General features: G+C 44.2%; 1 protein-coding gene across 3 annotated transcripts in view; it reads left to right on the top strand.

Annotated features, from left to right (window-relative positions):
- Window positions 1-22146, top strand: part of MYO7B (myosin VIIB) — a 280227-nt gene that overhangs the window by 87975 nt on the left and 170106 nt on the right. For all 3 annotated transcript variants that reach the window (XM_029615689.1, XM_029615690.1, XM_029615691.1), the window contains 3 exons: window positions 10317-10459; window positions 13471-13681; window positions 14545-14680. In XM_029615689.1, the coding sequence (XP_029471549.1) occupies window positions 10317-10459; window positions 13471-13681; window positions 14545-14680 (490 nt within the window). The remainder of the gene's footprint in view (window positions 1-10316; window positions 10460-13470; window positions 13682-14544; window positions 14681-22146) is intronic.

Here is a 22146-nt window from a genome sequence, read left to right as displayed (position 1 = left end):
AGTAGGCCATGATATTGATGTTAGATTTCTGCTCTCCTGATCCTATATATTTCAACCCCTTTTTCCACCTCTAGCCCACTCTTTTTCTTCCTTTGAGGTCCACCCCATTTGTCTGTTCACCTCACTACCTCTTCAAGTATCTGTCATTTATCAACCCCCTGATAAATCCCCTTCATCCTTTCTCACCGACTTTGATTCCTGGCTTTCCTTCTTCCTTGATGCATCTTCCCTTATTCTTGGCAACTTTAATTTCCATATTGAGGATCATTCTGACTCTTGTGCCTCAAAACTCCTTTTATTGATCTCCTCTTTTGATCTCCAACTTTGCTGTATTGCCTCTACTAACAAATATGGTATCTGCATTAACCTAGCCTTTTTCTTCAACTGCTGTCTCTCAGACGTCTAACAAATTCTTTTGCATTCAGCTCTTGCCATCTCATTGTCATACTCAGTTCCCTAATAAAACTTTCTTCACTCTCTGCCTAGATTATGGCTGTCTCAACCAGGTCAACTCTACCTCTCTCTCCCCAGCTTCATTTCTCTATCCTTCCCCAGGCCAGTGGAAGCACTAGGTGAACTGGCAGACTAGATGGCCACCTAGAGCGCCACCAGTCTTGGAGCAGCGACATTATGCTTCTCCTTTCTGTCCATGTGGCCCAGAAGAGGAAGTGATTATTATGGGGAGCACTGGGAGAGCGGTCCCCTTTAGAGGGAGTGTGCCCTTGGGCCCCTGGCACAATCCCAGGTGGATCAGGACCACGCCAAGGGTAGGTGTAGCGTGTGACAGCGTGGGTGGCGAGAGACGGCTCGACCCCCAGTCGGACCTGCATGCCTCTGTAACAAACTATGGAATGTTGGTAATGAACAGTCCTCCGACCGTTCCTGGCCTTTTCGGACCTGCCGCTGGGATGGCAAAAGGTAGCAGGCCGGACTCAGGGCGTGGGCAGACAGAGGTTCAGGAACAGAAGACGAAGACTCGGGAACCATAGACTGTAGACGTAGACTCAGGAACTTGGAAGGTTCAGACATTAGCACGGTCGCTCAAGGCGCCCTACACAGCCAGTACCACTGGTCTGGTCATGGACCACCCTGTCCTACATCCACGGGAGTGGAACCAGCACAGGACGAGAACAAACGAAGGTTCAGGAACTGAAGACAAAGATTCGGAGACTGTAGACGTAGACTCAGGAACTTGGAAGGTTCAGACGTTGGCACGGTCCCTCAGGGCACCCTACACAGCCAGTATCACTGGTCTGGTCACGGACCACCCTGTCCTACAACCACGGGAGCGGGACCAGCGCAGGAAGGAATGAGGGACTAAAGACAAGGAATCAGGAACAAAATGCTGCACACCGGCAGTCCAAAGCAAGGTGCTGCACACCGGCAGTCAGGAGAAAGGTACTGCACACCGGCAGTCAAAGTGAGGTACTGCACACGAGCAGTCAGAAGCGAGGACTTGGACAGGAACAACAGGAACCAACATCAAGGAACATCAGGAATGTGCAAGACACCGGTCACCCAGCTGGAACAAAGAACGAAGGTCTGATGGAGCACTGGAAGAGGAGACATCCAGAGACGAGTAACTCCAATGCAAGGCAATTGCCTGGGGGGAGTCCAGATGGGCCACACCTCTCTGGCCTTACAAGAGTGGAGAGGAGCCGCGGGCCCGTCCCTTAGGAGAAGGGCGTGGCCCATACCAGAGCATCCAGGCTGCAGTGGAGTACGCTTCGGGTAGGCCCTGCTGACACCGAAGGCCTCCTAGGCTGTGGAGCAAGATCCGGATGATTACTCAGGCGAGGCCCCGGCTTCGGAGCGGCCTCCAGAGAAGGTGAGAAGCCTCCCGTGGCACAGCTGCGGGAGGAATCATAACAGTTTATTTATTTATTTATTTATTTTTAATTTTTATTTACTGATGTTCCTGTATGAAATACAAATCACTCCGGTTTACATATAACAGTGAAATGCCCAAAAAAGGGGAGGGGCTTTACATAGAACAATAGAACAAAGTACAAATTAAACATAGTATAGTATAATTACAAGAAACGTTTGAACTCAAAATCATAGTACAGTTAAAAAAAGTCATAACAGGATAATTCAATGAGGTATCCCCTAATTGGGTTTATCATAGCATCTAGGCAGCATTAAGTGTCTGGGAAGGCTTGGCGGAAAAGCCAGGTTTTTAGCTTTTTTTTGAACTCCTGATGACTTGGTTCAAGTCTTAGATCGGGGGGGGGGGGAGCGTGTTCCATTGGTGGGGGCCTGCTGAAGATAGTGCTCATTTGCTCAAAGATGATTTTACTGGCGGGGCATACAGTGTGCCTTTGTATGCGCTTCTAATTGGTCTGGAAGATGTATGAGGTTGAAGTTGTGTGCTTAACATGATAGGAGCAAGTTTGTGTGTCGCTTTGTGGACGATTGTGAGAACTTTGTAGAGTATCCTGTATTTAATAGGAAGCCAGTGGAGGTTACGAAGGATTGGAGTGATATGTTCTCTTTTGTTAGAGTTTGTGAGGATTCTGACGGCGGCGTTCTGAACCATCTGTAAGGGTTTGATAGAATTTGTGGGGAGACCGAGTAGAAGGGAGTTGCAATAATCGAGCTTAGATAGTATGATGGATTGGAGTACTAGCCGGAAGCCAGTGAAGTGGAGGAGGGGTTTTAGCTTTCTGAGGACTTGCATTTTGTAAAAGCAGTCCTTTGTGGTAGTGTTTATAAACTTTTTTAGGTTTAGATTGTTGTCTAGCCAGGCTCCAAGATGTTGCGATTCCGGGTCGCCCCCGGAATCGCCACCCACCTTATTGGGAGTCCGCGCGGGTCCCGCGCTCCCCTGGCCTCCAGGGACCTCGGCTGCCGCAGGCCCGGCGTCTCCCCACCTCGCCCGGGCCTGCAGCTACTTCTCCTCCTGCCTCTTTGCCGTGCCGGAGCAGCCGGCGCCTCGCAGCGGTAGGCCCCGCCCCCTAGACGCGTGCGCGTGTCTCAGCCCAGAATTTAAAGGGGCCAGCGCGGGAACCTTCGGGGACGCCTCCTGATGACATCAGACGCTGCAGGGTACTTAAGCCCTGCAGCTGGACTAGGACTTTGCCTTGCAACGAGGTTCCCAGGTTTTCCTGTATCCAGTTGCTGCGTTCCTGCTTCCTTCTCTTCTTCTTGGCTCCTGACCCCGGATTGGCTTGCGTTTTCTCTTGGCTTCTGACCCCGGTCTGGCTTACGGTAATTCTCTGGCTTCTGACCCCGGACCGGCTTACGTTGATTCTCTGGCTTCTGACCCCGGACCGGCTTACGTTGATTCTCTGGCTTCTGACCTTGGACTGGCTTACGGTGATCCATTGGTTCCCGACTCTGGACTGGCGAGCAACGACTCTTCGGCACTCAACTTTGGACTTCTTCCGACCAGACCCCCGCGGGCCCTCCTAAGTCCCTGCGGCCGGGTTCCTACGGGCTCCTCCTGGGGGGACTCCGACTTCCAGGGTGAATCTCCTAAGTCCCAGCGGCCGAACTCCTACGAGCTCCTCTCGGGGGAGGATCGGCTTCCAGGGCGAAGATCTTCTCACCGCAGTGCCAGTGCCACCATCTCCTGCTTCCTCGCCAAAGCCCTTGGTCGCATAGGGCTCCCAGGGTTCCACCTTCGGACAGCCACCAGCCTGTCCTTGCCGCCTCCCGGCCGGGGCCACTGCTGCAACCATCTTCAGCAATCCATCCTCTGGCTCCGACCGGCCCAAGGGTCCACGAATCCAACACAAGATCCCTGATGTCAGGTGAGAACGTGCTATTTGAGTTTATTGATTGAGAGGAGCTTGATGAGATGGTGAAGGGGGTCATGGGAGATAATGAGCATTTCAGTTTTATTGGCATTCAATACTAAGTTGAGGCTAGTAGAGAGTAAGTCTTTAATTGGCTGAAGGCAGTCATTCCAGTAGGTGATAGGTTTTTGAAGGGATTCTGTAATCGGGAGAAGGATTTGTATGTCATCCGCATAGAGGTAAGGGGTGAGCTTAAGATTTGCGAGTAGGTGGCAGAGGTAGATATTGAAGAGGGTGGGTGAAAGTGAAAGTGAAGATCCTTGAGGGACTCCTTGATCTGTAAGGACTGGATGAGATTCCTTGTTTATCCTGACTTTATAGAATCTGTTGCTCAAGAAGGACTGAAACCAACTGAGAGCTGAGCCCCTCCTTCCCACTCACACAAACTCATGATACAACATGAGTCTGTGTGAGTGGGAAGGAGGGGCCATGCTGTTGCTGCCAGAAGCAGGAGGCAGGACTCCCGAGGCAGGAAGAAGCAGTATCGGCCCTGGGCCTGTGCAGCGTTTAACAGCAGGAGGAAGAGGAGGAGCAGAATGGCCCCCATCCGCCCCAGGAAGTAGCGGCATTGTCTCCAGTCCATAGTCAGCAGTAGGAAGAGGAGCATGGGCCCATAAAAGCAGGAGGAGGCAGCATGGCCACAGATGGTTAGACTCAGAAAGGAGAGCATTATTAGCCCCAGACCTGAAGAAGGAGAAAGAGCCCTGTCGGCATGGAGGCTGAAAGAGGAAGTTGCTGCTACTGCTGCTGGCCTTGTACTTCTAAGATGGAGAGGGGAGAAAGTGAGTGAGAATATGACTATGTGTGTTTGAGAGCATGACTGCATATTTGTGTGTGTGTGTGTGTGTGTGTGTGTGTGTGTGTGTGTGTAGTGAGAGCATGTCTGTGTGTATGTATGATATGTGTGAAAGCATGTGTGTGTGTGTGTGTGTGTGTGTGTGTGTGAGAGCATGTCAGTGTGTGAGAGAGAGAGAGTTCATGTCTGTATGTGTGTGCGTGTATGTGAGATCATGTTCCTGTGATGGAGCATGCGTTTATATATGAGAGAGAGAAAGACAAGAAAATTTGTGAAGAACAACCCCTCTTCCTGCTAATCCATGACATCTGGAAATCAAATTATCCCAGGTATAAACAGCAGGGGATTTTTTAAATCCTTATTACTTTTAAGTTTTGGGTGGTGTATGTGTCTGCTGTTTTGAAATATTTTATTGGTCTTTGGAAAATTTGTATGAGTTTTAAATATTGGATGTTCTATTTGTCAGCTGTTTTGAAATATTTATTCTTTTTATTAGCATGGTTTTACTTATATAGATGATTTATATTTCCTGATTTTATTGTTTGATATTTTATGAGGAATTGTCAAGTTTCTGTTTTTCCATTGTTGCATATAGTCTGGCTTGTTGTGATTTCCAGTTCAGTTTTTGTCTGCATGTTTGTATTTCTATTTTATGGTCAGTTTATTCTGCATTTGGTGAGGGTGCGTTTGCGTTTTGCATGTGTGACCGAGGTGTTGTATTCTGCTAGCATGTAGGTTCTGTGTAGGGTTCTATAGCAGCTTGGCTTTTTCTCTTTTTCTAATGGGAGGTATATTGACCATTTAGGGCTTGGTATAATAATTGCAATGTTGCCTTTTCATAAGTAGGGTTGTCATTGTTTGAGTGCTGGCAGTTATTGCTGTTTTGGTATAGGATATTTAATATATTGAAATTGTAATTCAGTTTACATTTGGCTTTCTGAGGGCCAAGCACATACCCAACACACTTTACAATAGGCCTAATACCAAATACAAGGGTCCTTTTTTACTTTTTTGCAGGGTTTTCTGGTTGGCACTACAGTAGTGGATATAAATATAATATACATGTTGTAAGTGATATTTTTACCTCAAAAGAATATAATTTGAATATTCTTGTTCATGTAAAATCTGTTATTAAAAATGCATAATTTTTTTATTGTTTGTGGGGAGGATATGATTGGGGGGGGAGGGGTGCATCAGGCTGTAAATTTCACCTAGGGTGCCTAATTCCCTTGCACCAGCCTGCCCTTCTCTGGACTTTGTCGCTCTCTCCTCCTTTTCTGAAGTCATGTGGAGGATATTCCATCTTCTCTCCTTCTCCAAACTCCCTACTTCTTCCTTTGACCCCCATTCCCACTCAGTTCCTCAGCTGAATTTCCACTGCAGTCATCCCTTCCTTCTGTCACATCCTCAATCTATCACTTTCCACTGCCACAGTTTCTGCTGCCTTTTAAAATGCTGCGATCACACCATTCCTCAAAAAATATTCTCACTGGACCCTACCTGTCTTGCCAATTATTATCCCATCTCCCTCCTCCCTTTTGCTTCCAAATTACATTAACATGCTATTCACTGCTGCTGCCATGAATTAGTTTCATTTCAAGTCATTCTTGATCAGGGGCGGATTGGCCTATCGGGTGATCGGACATCCCCCGGAGAGCTGATCGCTCCAGTCATGTGGTCTGCCGTGTGCGACTGTGACAGAGCCGCACTCGGCAGACCACGTGATGTGTCCTGGTCGGCCTGGGTGGCGAATACCCGGGCCGGTCCGACATCGTGAGTCCGCCGCTGTTCTTGATCCATGTCAGTCTGGTTTTCACCATCTACATTACACAGAAATAGCCCTTGCCAAAATCTCCAATTACTTGTTTATGGCTAAAACTAAAGGCCTTTACTCAATCTTTAGCCTCCTTGACCTATGTGTTTTCCATTGATAAGTAAGCTGAATTAGCCATGAAATGTGGAATGATGTCATCCGGCAGCAACGAATGGACTTGTCTCTCCTAGCTAGTAGAGCTTTTAGTTTTACTGAGCATGGATGGGAATTCCCTCATGAGTGTTGCCTTGTGAGCCTTCTCAGTCATTTTTTTGTCTCTAAACTTTTAAAACTTCAAAATTTTTCTTCAGTATTTACTTTTAGTTTCCTTGCTACCTCTGCAGCATCACAATAGCACTTTTCAGTGTTACTAAAAATATATTATTTTTTTTCCTCCTCAAAATGTATTTATTTATTTATTTATATTCTATGTTTCGGCACTTCAAAGCAGATTATTTCCCTATCCCCAGAGGGCTTACAATCTAAATGTCTGGCAAAAAGAAACCTACCATCAGCAGTTTCAAAAGTTGCATCTGCGACAAGGTAATGACCCTCATGTGCTACTGATGCCTTGGGCAGGACTGCATCAAACAAACTGCTATGCCTGTGAATGGATATTCCACGATCCCAGTGTTCCATAGCCAGTAAAATCAAGGAGATGCAGCAAATCCTCTTCCCACAGTGCAGCATTGTTTACCTCATCAGGTAGGGCTTTGAGCAGGAACTCCTCCAAAACTTCCCTATCGGCACAGCCCGAAGTCGCGGGATCAAGTACAGCTGGCCACCCTGCATCAAAGGGCAAGCAGCATTGCTCTCTGGAGCTGTCGGAGTCTACATCAAAGAAGCATAAATCCTTGAAGCGGAATGCATTGGTACTGTTGATGCTTAGTGTATTGGCTTCATCAACAAAGCAGGCATTAGTATTCTTAGCTAATGGCATGACGGTTCACTCAATGCACGACACAATGTACTCAATGTACTGATGATGCACAGTGCAAGCTGCTCACCTCTCAGCACTTGACAGCCCAACAGATTCTCATTGCTTTAGGTCATATGGCGGCAGCCATACATGCGGTCCCACTTATTTGCCTTCATAACCGTTGCCTGCAATGGGGTCTGCACAATCTATGGGATCAGCTGACTGAACCGGTATCAAGAATAGTATGGGTTTCAGGAGACATGAAACGGGAATTGTGGTGGCTATATGCCCATGTGCTTCAGGATGAAGTTCCACATCCTACACGCCCCATCAATAACTCTTGCAATGGAAACTTCCATGAAGGGGTGGGGCACCCACACAGAATTCTTTTGGTCCCAGGACACTTGGTCTCTCAAGGAAAGCCATTATCAGATCAATTTACTGGAATTAAGAGTGATCAGATTCACACCACTTCTTCAAGGAAAGAATATCTTGATTCTAAACAACAACCAAATTACAATGTTTTACATGAACAAACAGGAAGGAACAAGGTCATAGGCCCTCTGCCTAGGAAGTGTTAAAGATTTGGCAGTGGGTGATCAGGAATCAACTACACACTGGTGCATCACCTCATCAAGGTATTTCACCTACACAAAAGGTCTCTACAATAATCAAAAGATGACAAACTACTCAGCTTATGGAGTCTGCTGTCGGTTGACTTATTTGCATTGGAGAAAACTCAACAAATTTTGCTCACTTCTACCCAGCAATTTTGGGTTAGCTCAGGATACATTCCTTCTTGATTGGTGCACAAGCCTCCTATACAATTTTCTGCCAATACCATTGATGGCCTAAACAGTATAAAGCTGCTGCTAGAGCATGCCCACTTGATCCTTATAACTCCAGCCTGGCCCAGACAAATGTGGTTTGCAAATCTTGTATAACTATCCAGCAGTCCTCTAATACATCCTGGGATAGACCCTGCCTTACTAACTCAGGATGAAGAAATGCTGTATCATCCAAATCTTCAATCCCTCAACATGACAGCATGTATGTTGAACATTCAATAATTGCAAATCTCTCTTTGCCCAGAAACATTGAAGATATAGTGGTTTTGACTAGGAAACCTTCAATTAGATAAAACTGTGCTTTTAAGTGGAAAACATATTCCAGGTGGTGTCATCAAAACACCTTGATCTGTTCTCTTGTGAGCCCAAACATCTGCTATCCTACCTATTCTTCCTTTTTGACTCAGGCCTTGCTACTTCCTCCATCAGAGTACATCTCAGTGCCATAGTAGCTTATCATGTTACCATAGACAATATCCCCCATCTCTACTCATCCACTGGTTTTGAGATTTATGAAAGGTTTATGGCATGTCAAGCCTCTGGTGCAGAAACCTTTAGCTCCAAAGGACTTGACCGTTGTCCTTTCTCAATCAGTGAAGCTGCCCATTGAGCCTTTAGAAATGGTTTCTCTTAAGTTCTTGACTTTGAAAGCAGTTTTCCTGGTAGCAGTGACTTCAGCTAGAAGACTCAGCAAACTTCAGGATCTCGTTCATTACCCACTATACATGCAATTCTTCCATAACAGAGTAGTTCTCCACATTCATCCAGAGTTTTTCCCAAAGGTTTTTTTGGTCTTCCATATCCATCAGTCCATCATATTGCCTGCCTTCATTTTGCAACCGCATGCACATGAAGGTGAGAAGACCCTTCACACATTAGATTGCAAAAGAGCATGGCTTACTACAAGAAAAGAACTCAGCCACATCATCACGTTTTCCTAATCAGCGTCCATTCTCCAAACCTGACTGCCAGTGCTGTAAGAAGTGAATAAATCAATATTAAAGTGTCGGGCACCTAATTTATTCACTTCTTCACTTATTGACGATTGGTCCGTTCACTGTCACATGTAAGTGAAAGGACCGATCACCTTTCAGAAGAGTGTCCTGAAAGGGGATTGGTCCTATACAATATGCGTCCAACTGCGGGTTATACAGTGTGCTCAGCTGAGCACACTGTATTGCATCGGCCCCATGGTGAATATATATCATATGTTATCACATTTTTCTTTTTTAGAAGTCTTTCATATATCAATAGAAGGAAATACAGTTCATTTTCAAATATTAACTGGTCATTTTTATTGGTAATTGTGAAAAAGTCACCACCATGATGTGTCAGGCTGCAGGATATGGGCTGAATATTTTTTGGTAAGGCTCATGGATTCTTAGAAAGGTCTCTAATCCTATAAGAATCCAATCTGCAGGGTTGAGCAGCCCAAGTCTAAGAAAAGAGTGGAAGGCACACATGATTCTTTCAGTATATCTGTCTCATTGTTCTACTCTTAGCTCCTTCTCCCTTCTCTTTGTCTTGTTCTGCTTCTCTTTCTTATATCATTCCTCTTCTTTTCTTCCATCTCTCTCTTCCTCTTTTTCATCAGTAATTTCATTTCTCTGTTCCTTCTGTCTCACTTCCTTTTTAATTTCTTTCTCTCTTTTAACATTTCCTCTACCCCTTTTTCTTTCTCCATGTTTCACTCTGTTTCCTTGACTTTTTTCCTACTCTGGAGGTACAGTATGCTTTTTATTTTTTTTAGATTCAGTCAGCAACCAATGAAGGCCCCAACTTTTAAGGTTTGGGGAACAAATAAACATGAGGGTAACTTTTACTACCCTTAATCATTAAGCCTGATACTTTTGATGCGGATCCATCATTGCTCTCTGCTTCCATGGCAGGGGTTAGGAAAATTGGATTCAGACAGCATCCAAGGGCCCTGACTTTTATGGTCTGGGAAACTGATAAGCATGAGGGTAACCTGCACAGTGCAGCAGATGCTGGCATAAGTTTGCTGGGCAGACTGGGTGGATCAATTGGTCCTTTTCTGCTGTCATTTCTCTGTTTCTGTGTTTTCTGTTGAAAGATTGAATAGATTGGGGATAGGATGAAACTCTACCCCTTTTGTCTCACTTCCTTTCTTCGTCTTCAGGGAATTTATGGACGACTCTTTGTGTGGATCGTGAGCAAGATCAATGCTGCCATCTTTACACCAACTTCCATAGGTCCAAAAAGTGTGTGCAGGTCCATTGGCCTCCTCGACATCTTTGGGTTTGAAAATTTCAATAAGAACAGGTATGGATAGTGTTCCAGTCTCATTCCCTCCCAGAATGGATACTTGGGGATACAGAAGGAGTGAATAGTAGTTTATTCATTGAATGGTATAATTTCCATAGGCATCTGACGGCAGAGTTGCACAAGTAGTTTCAAACATGCACAATACCAACCCAAATTCAAAACACAAAGTACATGCATAAGCTGACTTTAAAGACGGGGTCTCTATTCTTAACTTTATCCACTGCAAAGTTATATGCACTACTAGAATGCCATATACACTCATAACGTTTTGCAATCTTTAACTTGCCCCTGAAACACCCCACAGAATGCATGTTTCTTGTGAAGGTAACAATATTTGAGTCATGAAATTAAGTATGTATTCTTAGGCCGTTCAGAATCCACCCTGAGTCCATAAGGCTAAACTGTGCATGTAATGCCTTCCTTTATGCACCTAGGTCCTGGCGCATCTTTTGGAAAATTCCTCTTTAACGCATAGACTACCGGAGCAGGTCTTTCACAAGTGCCGGGTGGAGACAGCCTCCCCACATGTGCTTTGAGGCCTGTACTGTACCCCCATCTCCTACAGCTGCCGCCCCCACTGTCCTCTGCCCGCATAGATCACTGCACCTTCACAGCCGTGTCTGGCAGGCTGCCAGTGTGGTGTTTTGAATTCAGCAGGCTAAACTGCAGGTCTAACCACCAGCTCCCCCACCCTGGCCTACTATAAGTGAGTGGATGTGCTGTCCACCTGCAAATGCACACACGGGGACCATAAAACAAACATGTCACCGGTTATATCTATCTATCTAACTATCTATCCATATATATGTGACCTGGCTTTGCCTGTCACTAAAGATTTTCCCCTTACATTTTTCCATCATGGACAGTGGGAAGAGGATTTTGTATTTTTGAAATCCTCCCCAGGCTGCAACCCCACCTTTTTGTGGGAGGCTTCTGTGGGCTATGAATGTCCATGGAGCAGGCTCAGAAATTAGTGAGGAGGAAATACTGAGAAGAGAGGAGGAGTTGGTGGTGCTGATGGTCACGGCCTCTGTTCAGGAGGGCTGATCAAGAGAGAAAGAAAGGTGAAGAGAAGCTTTGAGATTTCTGGATTGGCAGTTGTTTTTTGGATTTTGACCAATCTGGAGGAATGGGAGTTCCCCTAGCATCCAGAAGGGCTGAGTCATTGATCTTTTTGCCCTGGCAACCAGTCAAGGCAAGGGTAAAGAGAAGCTGAGAGTTTAGGACTTTTTGTTGGATCTATTTTGATTCTGAGGACTATTTCTAAATTAAGGGATTTTGTCATCTTTTTTCCCCAGTGTATGCTGGAATTACATTCAAACTATTGTACCCTTCACGGGGAAGGGTTGTTGGATATGGAAGCTGGTACAGCAGGAAGGAGAATAACCAGGAGGAGTAAAATGGACAAGGAGACTATGGCTTTCCTGATATTGATTTTTTTTTTATGAACTATATTCATTTTTTAGGAAACATTCACAGACAGCAACACGTCCAATGATACACAGACATTGAGAATGGAGATGAAGATGCATCCTCCCTCCAACCCCAAAACGAATACAGTATACACAAGAGAAGCACAGGAAACCAAGATATTATCACAATAAAGTTACTCATTAATAACTGCCAATATCTTAGTAGTGGGAGAAGTAGTTGCAGATGTTTGGGCAAATTTCCCCCTTACCGAAGAGGGCAAAGTAGCTATAAATGCCCCCCATATTTTATGGGAAACTGATCTCTTACCGCGTGGCTTCATAGTCCATGACCTAAAATCCAAATTTAAAAGTTCCATCATTTCCAAATGCGAAAAGGTGAAGGTGGGGCCTCATGCAAAATCAGCTTTAACAATATACATTTTTGTGCAATGCAAAATCCCTTGGTCAAAAATATAATGTCCCAGTTAGTCAGGGCCGGTGCAAGGGGATTCGGCGCCCTAGGCACCTTCAGCCTTGCGCTGCCCCCCCCCCCTCGCCCCCTGTCGTGCTGCCACCAGCCCGCCCCTGGTTGCAGCCCCGACTCTAGGGGCAGGGACCACATGCCACCACTCTCCCACCCTCCCCCTCCACCCCCAAAAAAACCTCACAAAACATCTGGTCCAGCGGGGAGACCAGGAGCAATCTGCCGCTCCCGGGTCGTCGGCTGCCACTAACCAAAATGGCGCCAGCTGCCTGTGGCCCCCAAACAGCTGCCCCCTCTGCGCTGCCACCCTGTCTTCAGAGTTGTAAACAACTTGGCCCTTGAGTAATTCTCCCAGCTTCCGCTCTCCTACACTCCCATAAAAAAACTTAGTATCTCCCAAATGGCCCTTCTTTCCTATCCCTCTCTGGCTTCCACCAGATTAACTTGCACCAAACACCGCACATTTAGCTGCTATGCCTCAAAACTATGGAATGAGATACAAGTACCTTGCCTTCATGAAAAGAATAAAAGCTTGGCTATTCAGCCAGGCCTTTCCGTAAATTTACTTCAAAAACTGTGATAAAGACAGTTGACTCCTGGAATTTGGTCATGAAACCGCATCATCAACCCCGCCTGAATTCCTCTTACTGATTCTACTTTTTCTCAGTCTTTTTCCAACAGATCTGCACTACAGTATCTTTCATTACCCTGGCTCTCGAGGCCATCTAGCAGACCCACATTGCTACCATACCTTATGTTATTTCTTAGATGACCACTGCAATCCTCTTCATACCCCTATTCATATTTTATACATCCCTCCTAAATGCTCTCCTTCATGTTTCCCTATGCTTATTGCAAACTAAGATGCAAATGTAACAGGAATTTAATTTTAAATTTAATTATTTGCCTTGAGACCAGCTTGGTAGATGCGGAATATCAAGTGCTTATAATAAATAATATTGGTGTACAAGGGAGGTAGCACATTCAAATTCCTCATGCATGCTCATTGTGGATATCCTGTTAACGAGGCCGACTGGCGACAGGTTTGGGAACCACTAACTTAAAACACAGAGTTGTGCTAATATACTGTACTTTTGACTCTTTCCCTTCAGCTTTGAACAGCTCTGCATTAACCTTGCCAATGAACATCTGCAGCAGTTCTTTGTTCGCCATATCTTCAAGCTGGAGCAGGAGGAATATGATGCTGAGTTCATCTCCTGGCAACACATTAACTTCACAGACAACCAGCGTGCCCTGGAGGTGATCGCCTTACGACCTATGAACGTCTTCTCCCTCATGGATGAGGAGAGCAAGTTCCCCCAGGTCAGACCCTCATTCTCTGCTTCATACCACTGTGGCTCAGTGTGCTGCTGTAGAAAACAACTGTGGGAATCTGCTACCCTGGGAAAAACCAATATGCAGCTTCGGGATCCCACTATGGAAAATGCTAGGAGACTGTTTATTCAGTGAGAACCCAATCTTGCACAAGCAGGGGCTTCAATTTTTAAATTTGGTTGGTGCTGGTATTTTTTGGCAGGGGGAGGGGGAGCCCTGGCACCTTCCTCTCTCTCTTTTTTTTTCATTTATTTTATTTTGTTTTCAAATAAAACAAAATAAACCAGAGACAAAATGAAAAAAAAACCCCCCAAAAAAATGTAAGTGCACACCCCTCCTAGGTCTATAAAATCATGAATGGTGTGGAGCAAATTAATGGGGAATAGTTATTTACATTTACAAATAGTACTTGGATAGGGGATTCTCCATGCAACTGACTGGTAGCAGAGTTAAAATAAATTCAAGAAAATACCCTTTTAGGAAGCACACAATTAAGCTATGGAATTTGTTGCTGCCGGTTATGGTCAAAGTTGGTAGTTTAACTGAGTTTATAAAAGGTTTGGTCAAGTTTGTGGATGGCAGCTATTAACCAGGTAGACTTGGGGATCTCTACTTCTGAGAATGAGGAACACAGAATGGATCCCCCATTAGGATCTGCCGAGTATTTCAAAGTGACTCGAACTGGCCTTCCTGGGCTTGATGGACCATTGATCTGAACCAGCGCGGCATTTCTTATGTTCTTATTTCTCTATGGAAAGCATCCATTAGAAACACTCTTAACCAATTAAAGCATAGTCTCCCACTGTTTTAATGAAATGTTACTGCATCGTTTGATGATGCTTTCTTTCTAGGGAACTGATGCCACCATGTTAAACAAACTGAACAAACATCACAGTAAGAGCAGCATCTACATACTACCACGGAGTGTCCATGACACCAAATTTGGAATCAACCATTTTGCTGGAGTTGTGTATTACGAGTCTCAAGGTGTGTACATCTGACCAAAGGCAGAAGAAATACTGCTGTCATTCCATTTCACATTAGAAAACAGGTCAGCAAATATCCTATGAGACAAGCTCTCTGATTGGTTAACAAATTCTGCAGCCATTAGCATACTGCAAAAGTTTCAGTGGGCTATTTTTAATTAATGTATTTCTCTTGTGTTAACGGGGCCATCAAATCTAGAAAGTAAGGACTGGAAAAGACTTTGGGTGCGGGAGCAAAAATTGGAGAATATATTTACATGTGCAGTACCTGTAAAATGCCACTAGTTGGCATAGTGCATGGTAACAAAGCTGGTTGTATATTTTGAAATGGGAAAGTTCTGGATGAAGTTACTAATGTTTTGGATCCTTTAAGAGGGTTGGAAAGAAGTTCCTGTAGGGGAATGGCTAACAGAGTACATAACGTAGGTTCAAGGTTTGGCGGGAGGATTCCGGAGGAGCCTCCACCATAGAATAAGAATGGAGGGTGCAGCCAGTTAAGGCTGCCGGACCCAGGGACCCTTCCTTTAGGAGTGGGCTCTGCAGGGGGTTTCCCGCTTAAGGGAAGGAATTCTTTCCACAGAGAAGTACCTGGGAACCTAGACTGGGTTTTCCCACAGGAGGAGGGGCCAGGAGTTTGGCCCCATCCAGAAGGAAAGTAGCTCAAGCAGAGAAGGAGTTCACAAGGAGGACTGTGCCAGAGACATGGGGAAGTCCATGAACACTGCCAGGAACAGAGGTGCTATACCTAGGGAAGTGTTATCTTGTTGGCCCATGATGCGAGTACCTGACTCAGATGGGAAATGAGGTGATGGGACATGTGGAGAGGAGCTGGACAGTGGGGTGGGATCCAACAGAAATGTGAGCAACATATTTCTCATTGAGTTGAAAGAGGGGTAAAGTAGAGTTTTGGGAAAAATTGGAGAAATTCTTTGAAGTTGGCATAACTTGTGGATAACTGTGTAAGTGATTATTTGAAGCTGTATCTTGGCTGTGAAGCCTGCAAACTCTGATTAATTCAGTAATACTGCTCTCTATAACTTTGTAAATAGTTGCTGGCTGGTATCCCCAGAAATAAAAGTTTAATGTTTTGAAGTATACTGTGGTATGTATTTTGATTGGGGTGCACCTTGAATGCCAGCAAGAGAACAAGAGGGAGTTGGGTTCAGAGAGGGAAGCCTTAGGTGGAGAACCTCCTGGCACAAGAAAGAGTACCAACCTTTTTGCATCTAGCCTGGGTCTATTTCGCCATCTGCTTGACCCAATTTTGCTGAACCCTAAATCTGAGAGATAAGGTGTCAGACCCTCTCCACATTTTATGTGCCCCGTCTGGAGAGTTACATTTTTTTTTATTTGTCTTCAAATGGTTTTAGTTTTCATTTACATATCAGTTTGTTTTATATGAATGTTAACAACTTTAAATGTATCTGTACAATAATTCCATGCTTGTCAGGTGCTGAAAGTACTTTGAGATATGTAAGTGCAACCCTCCCCCCCATGCAAGGTGGTCTCTTTTAGAGGCTGCCGAGCTGTTTGTCACTTTTTGCAGAGTCTGGGAAATGGACAAACTCGTGATACGGGGAGCAGGATTCACCTGCGAGGCCCAGAAGATGACAAAAAATAAAACAGTCCATGTTCTGTTCCAAACAGAAAAAAATAGAGTTTACTGATTAAAAAATCAAAGTTCAGCATATACACAAAACCAGACACAGTCTAGAGTACAAAAATCCAAATAGGACTTGACTTTCCAAAACTTGCAGAAAGGTAGATCAGTTCCTTATGCAGCATAAGTGTTGCTCAAAACAATGGAATCCCTTGATAGTCTCAAAAAGGTCTCTAAGTCTTTAACGCCACAATACTTTTAGAGATTCCTCCACTGGTTCCTGAAGTTACTCACAGAAGGCTGGCAACTCCTCTCCCTGTTGCCCAAGGCCTAATCTCTCCCTCACCCCATGCCATTTGCAAGAAGGGAATCCACTTTCTTCTGGATCTGATTGGAGCCCTAAAGCCGAGCATAGCCCCCATGCTGCCCCTAACCATCACCAAATTTGAGGCAATTGCCTTATTGAAAAAGGCCTTTTATTGCATCCTGTTCCTATGTAAAAAAAAATCTTTATTGAATAATGCTCAATATAATAGATATAAAATGGTAGTTGCTGATCATAACATATATGTGTTATGTTTAGCAGCTCACGGATGGCCCCGTGAGACACCGCACTGCCAGGTCTCCTTTTGCGGTGGGGATGTCGCCAGTACATGTGCGCCGCCCAGATGCCATCACCATCCTGCTCCTTCCTGGGTCTCTCCACGTGCGCGCACATGGCACACACCAAGCTTTAAAGGACCGATGGCGGGAAAAGTCCCCGTGGCGCCTTTTGATGACATCAGCTCCTTCCCCTATATAAGGCTCTCCAGGATCTTCCATCAGTACCTCAGCAATGGGTCTCCTGCCTAGAGCAGTGCATGTTGCTCCTGCATCCCTGATTGTTCCTGACTCCTTGTTTCTTTGTTCCTGTTGTCCAGCCTTGCCTTGCCCAGTTATCTCATCCAGTGACTCTTATATGCCTTCATCCATCCTTGGCTTGATCTCCTGGACCTGACCTCTTCCTTTCAACCTAACCATGCTTGCCTGCCGCCTGGACCTGACCTCATGCATTAAACCCTGTCTATGCTTGCCTGCCACCTGGACCTGCTTTATGTCCGGGATGGCATAGAGTCCAACAGGATAAACATCCTGCATGAGACTAAATACAAAATTGAATCTTTATGGGTAGAAATCCCTTGTGTATCAGGGAAGACTACAGTGATAGGGGTATACTACCATCCACCTGGTCAAGATGGTGAGATGGACAGTGAAATGCTAAGAGAAATTATGGAAGCTAACCAAATTGGTAGTGCAGTAATAATGGGAGACTTCAATTACCCCAATATAGACTGGGTAAATGTATCATCGGGTCACGCTAGAGAGATAACGTTCCTGGATGGAATAAATGATAGCTTTATGGAGCAATTGGTTCAGGAACCGACGAGAGAGGGAGCAATTTTAGATCTAATTCTCAGTGGAGCACAGGACTTGGTGAGAGAGGTAACGGTGGTGGGGCCGCTTGGCAATAGTGATCATAATATGATCAAATTTGATTTAATGACTGGAAAAGGAACAGTGTGCAAATCCAAGGCTCTCGTGCTAAACTTTCAAAAGGGAAACTTTGATAAAATGAGAAAAATTGTTCGAAAAAAACTGAAAGGAGCAGCTACAAAAGTAAAAAATGTCCAAGAGGCGTGGTCATTGTTAAAAAATACCATTCTAGAAGCACAGTCCAGATGTATTCCACACATTAAGAAAGGTGGAAAGAAGGCAAAACGATTACCGGCATGGTTAAAAGGGGAGGTGAAAGAAGCTATTTTAGCCAAAAGATCTTCATTCAAAAATTGGAAGAAGGATCCAACAGAAGAAAATAGGATAAAGCATAAACATTGGCAAGTTAAATGTAAGACATTGATAAGACAGGCTAAGAGAGAATTTGAAAAGAAATTGGCTGTAGAGGCAAAAACTCACAGTAAAAACTTTTTTAAATATATCCGAAGCAGAAAGCCTGTGAGGGAGTCAGTTGGACCGTTAGATGATCGAGGGGTTAAAGGGGCACTTAGAGAAGATAAGGCTATCGCGGAAAGATTAAATGATTTCTTTGCTTCGGTGTTTACTGAAGAGGATGTTGGGGAGGTACCCGTAATGGAGAAGGTTTTCATGGGTAATGATTCAGATGGACTGAATCAAATCACGGTGAACCTAGAAGATGTGGTAGGCCTGATTGACAAACTGAAGAGTAGTAAATCACCTGGACCGGATGGTATACACCCGAGTTCTGAAGGAACTAAAAAATGAAATTTCAGACCCATTAGTAAAAATTTGTAACTTATCATTAAAATCATCCATTGTACCTGAAGACTGGAGGATAGCAAATGTAACCCCAATATTTAAAAAGGGCTCCAGGGGCGATCCGGGAAACTACAGACCGGTTAGCCTGACTTCAGTGCCAGGAAAAATAGTGGAAAGTGTTCTAAACATCAAAATCACAGAACATATAGAAAGACATGGTTTAATGTAACAAAGTCAGCATGGCTTTACCCAGGGCAAGTCTTGCCTCACAAATCTGCTTCACTTTTTTGAAGGAGTTAATAAACATGTGGATAAAGGTGAACCAGTAGATATAGTATACTTGGATTTTCAGAAGGCGTTTGACAAAGTTCCTCATGAGAGGCTTCTAGGAAAAGTAAAAAGTCATGGGATAGGTGGCGATGTCCTTTCGTGGATTGCAAACTGGCTAAAAGACAGGAAACAGAGAGTAGGATTAAATGGGCAATTTTCTCAGTGGAAGGGAGTGGACAGTGGAGTGCCTCAGGGATCTGTATTGGGACCCTTACTGTTCAATATATTTATAAATGATCTGGAAAGAAATACGACGAGTGAGATAATCAAATTTGCAGATGACACAAAATTGTTCAGAGCAGTTAAATCACAAGCAGATTGTGATAAATTGCAGGAAGACCTTGTGAGACTGGAAAATTGGGCATCCAAATGGCAGATGAAATTTAATGTGGATAAGTGCAAGGTGATGCATATAGGGAAAAATAACCCATGCTATAATTACACGATGTTGGGTTCCATATTAGGTGCTACAACCCAAGAAAGAGATCTAGGTGTCATAGTGGATAACACATTGAAATCGTCGGTTCAGTGTGCTGCGGCAGTCAAAAAAGCAAACAATGTTGGGAATTATTAGAAAAGGAATGATGAATAAAACGGAAAATGTCATAATGCCTCTGTATCGCTCCATGGTGAGACCGCACCTTGAATACTGTGTACAATTCTGGTCGCCGCATCTCAAAAAAGATATAATTGCGATGGAGAAGGTACAGAGAAGGGCTACCAAAATGATAAGGGGAATGGAACAACTCCCCTATGAGGAAAGACTAAAGAGGTTAGGACTTTTTAGCTTGGAGAAGAGACGACTGAGGGGGGATATGATAGAGGTGTTTAAAATCATGAGAGGTCTAGAACGGGTAGATGTGAATCGGTTATTTACTCTTTCGGATAGTAGAAAGACTAGGGGACACTCCATGAAGTTAGCATGGGGCACATTTAAAACTAATCGGAGAAAGTTCTTTTTTACTCAACGCACAATTAAACTCTGGAATTTGTTGCCAGAGAATGTGGTTCGTGCAGTTAGTATAGCTGTGTTTAAAAAAGGATTGGATAAGTTCTTGGAGGAGAAGTCCATTCCCTGCTATTAAGTTCACTTAGAGAATAGCCACTGCCATTGGCAATGGTAACATGGAATAGACTTAGTTTTTGGGTACTTGCCAGGTTCTTATGGCCTGGATTGGCCACTGTTGGAAACAGGATGCTGAGCTTGATGGACCCTTGGTCTGACCCAGTATGGCATTTTCTTATGTTCTTATGTTCTTATGCCCTCTTGCATTGTATCCTGTCTATGCTTGTCTGCCACCTGCCCCGACCCTTGGCCTGTTTCCAGTATCTCCAGTCTACTGCCTGTCTTGACCCCAGGGAGCTCTTGGTCTCTCTACTGCCCTTGGGGCCCAGCTGCCAGAACCCAAGGGTTCAACCTGCAGGGGAGGTGGCTGATAGGTGGAAGCTCCAGTCTGTCCCGCTTCAGGGCGCATTCGCCAATTGTTGGTGTAGGCCTCATGGGTTTACCTACGAGGCTGTTTCAACTGTGCCACAGCAATAAGGACTCACTCTCACACTGCTCATCACAATATGCCACCAGTTTTCAACAATGAGATCATCAAACTTTATAAGGACTTCTGCCTCTCTTCCCCTTATAATGTTGTTTGCAAATCATTGGCTGTTACTGGTAACTGATATTTGCAATACTTGGATATTTTTGATTTGTACTCTTTAGTTGTGATTTATGAACCGACGGGCCTCGGTAAAATTGATTGTGGTGTACCACGGGATTCAGTTTTTCCTCCTGTTTTTTGTTTAATGTTTACAGTATATCAGTCCCACTATCTCAGTTTAATGAGGATTTTAATGTTGGCTGTCATCTTTTTGCAGATGATATTCAGCTGTGGGTGAATGAGGCAGGAAACCTATTCAAGCTGTTTCTAACCTTATTAATTGTTTGGATGCGGTAGCCAAGTGGCTTGAGAGAAATAAGCTTAAACTGAACCGAGAAATGACTGAGCTGTAGTAGCTGAGTAGGGAAGGGAGAGCACTGGGAACATTCCCTTTGGTTCAGGCCTAAGGAAGCAGTTGAGAAACCCGGATTTCTTTTTGGACTCCTCATTTTCCGTGCAAATGTAGATTAGTGAAATAGCAATAGGAAAGGAAATGTCAATCTGTATGCCGTTTCCCAATTAAGTTGGTTAATAATTTTTTAGTTTTCTATTTTTTTTTTTTTTATATATATATATATCTATATCTAGCCGCATCAGCAAGCCTGTCGGCGTGTACTTTCTTATGATATTTCAAACGAAAGCCGCCCGGACTTCTAATCATTTGCGGCAGTCCTTGATATTCTTTTGTTATATAGTTATTACTAAAGCTTTTCATTAAATCATTAATAAATTCACAAATGTGCAGTAATCTATTCCAACACAGTTCACTCCTCGTAGAGCATGTTTTCTCAAAACGCAGTGTGTTGACAAAGTCAGATCTTAGTTCAAGAGTAGCTCAACAACCGACCGAAGTTTCGCAGCTTATGCTGCTTCATCAGGAGCTTGAAATATAAAACTTTGTCAAGCGGCATTTAACTCTGTTGAAAAATGATAGACATAGTAATTTAAATATTTAAAATTCGATAAATAAACCACTTATCTGGGATCAGCGGAAGCTCAAACCTTCAAAACAGGACGACCTCGTCTCATGACATCTTGAAATGAACAGAGACCATTTTGACCACAGATGCAGATATTTAAGTGAGAGCTGAACCAATCAGGAACGCATCCGTCAGCGTCAGGGGTGGCGTCACTATCAAGTTAGTTCTGAACAAGACTTATGTGACGTCAGTATCATGCTAGCGTTCACAAAAAAACATTAAGTTCTATTTCTGAATTCAGACCCTTTGGATGTAGAGTATCCAAATAGTGAATCCATCTTTGTTCGGCTTGCAACAGCTGTTTGTTGAGGTCACCGCCACGCCAATGAGGGGAAATCTGCTCCAAGACGCAAACCTGCAAAACGTCAAAGCTATGTTTATTATTCAGACAATGCGATACAATAGGTGCAGTTTCACGTTGTGTAGCCAAACTTGAACGATGCTCAATGATGCGGGTCCGAAGTTGTCTGATCGTTTTGCCAACGTATGTCATTTTACAAGGACATTGAATTGTATAGATGACACCAGAGGATCTACATGTAGTGTTATGTTTTAGTGGGACTGACATTGGTGGATTATAGAACTCAATAACAGTAGTCACTAGCATATTTGCACAGACAGAACAAGA

The sequence above is a fragment of the Rhinatrema bivittatum genome, chromosome 9 (genome assembly GCF_901001135.1).
Source record: "Rhinatrema bivittatum chromosome 9, aRhiBiv1.1, whole genome shotgun sequence".
Lineage (NCBI taxonomy): Eukaryota > Metazoa > Chordata > Amphibia > Gymnophiona > Rhinatrematidae > Rhinatrema > Rhinatrema bivittatum.
Note: the sequence above shows the minus strand (reverse complement) of the source record. Positions and strands in the feature narration are given on the sequence as shown.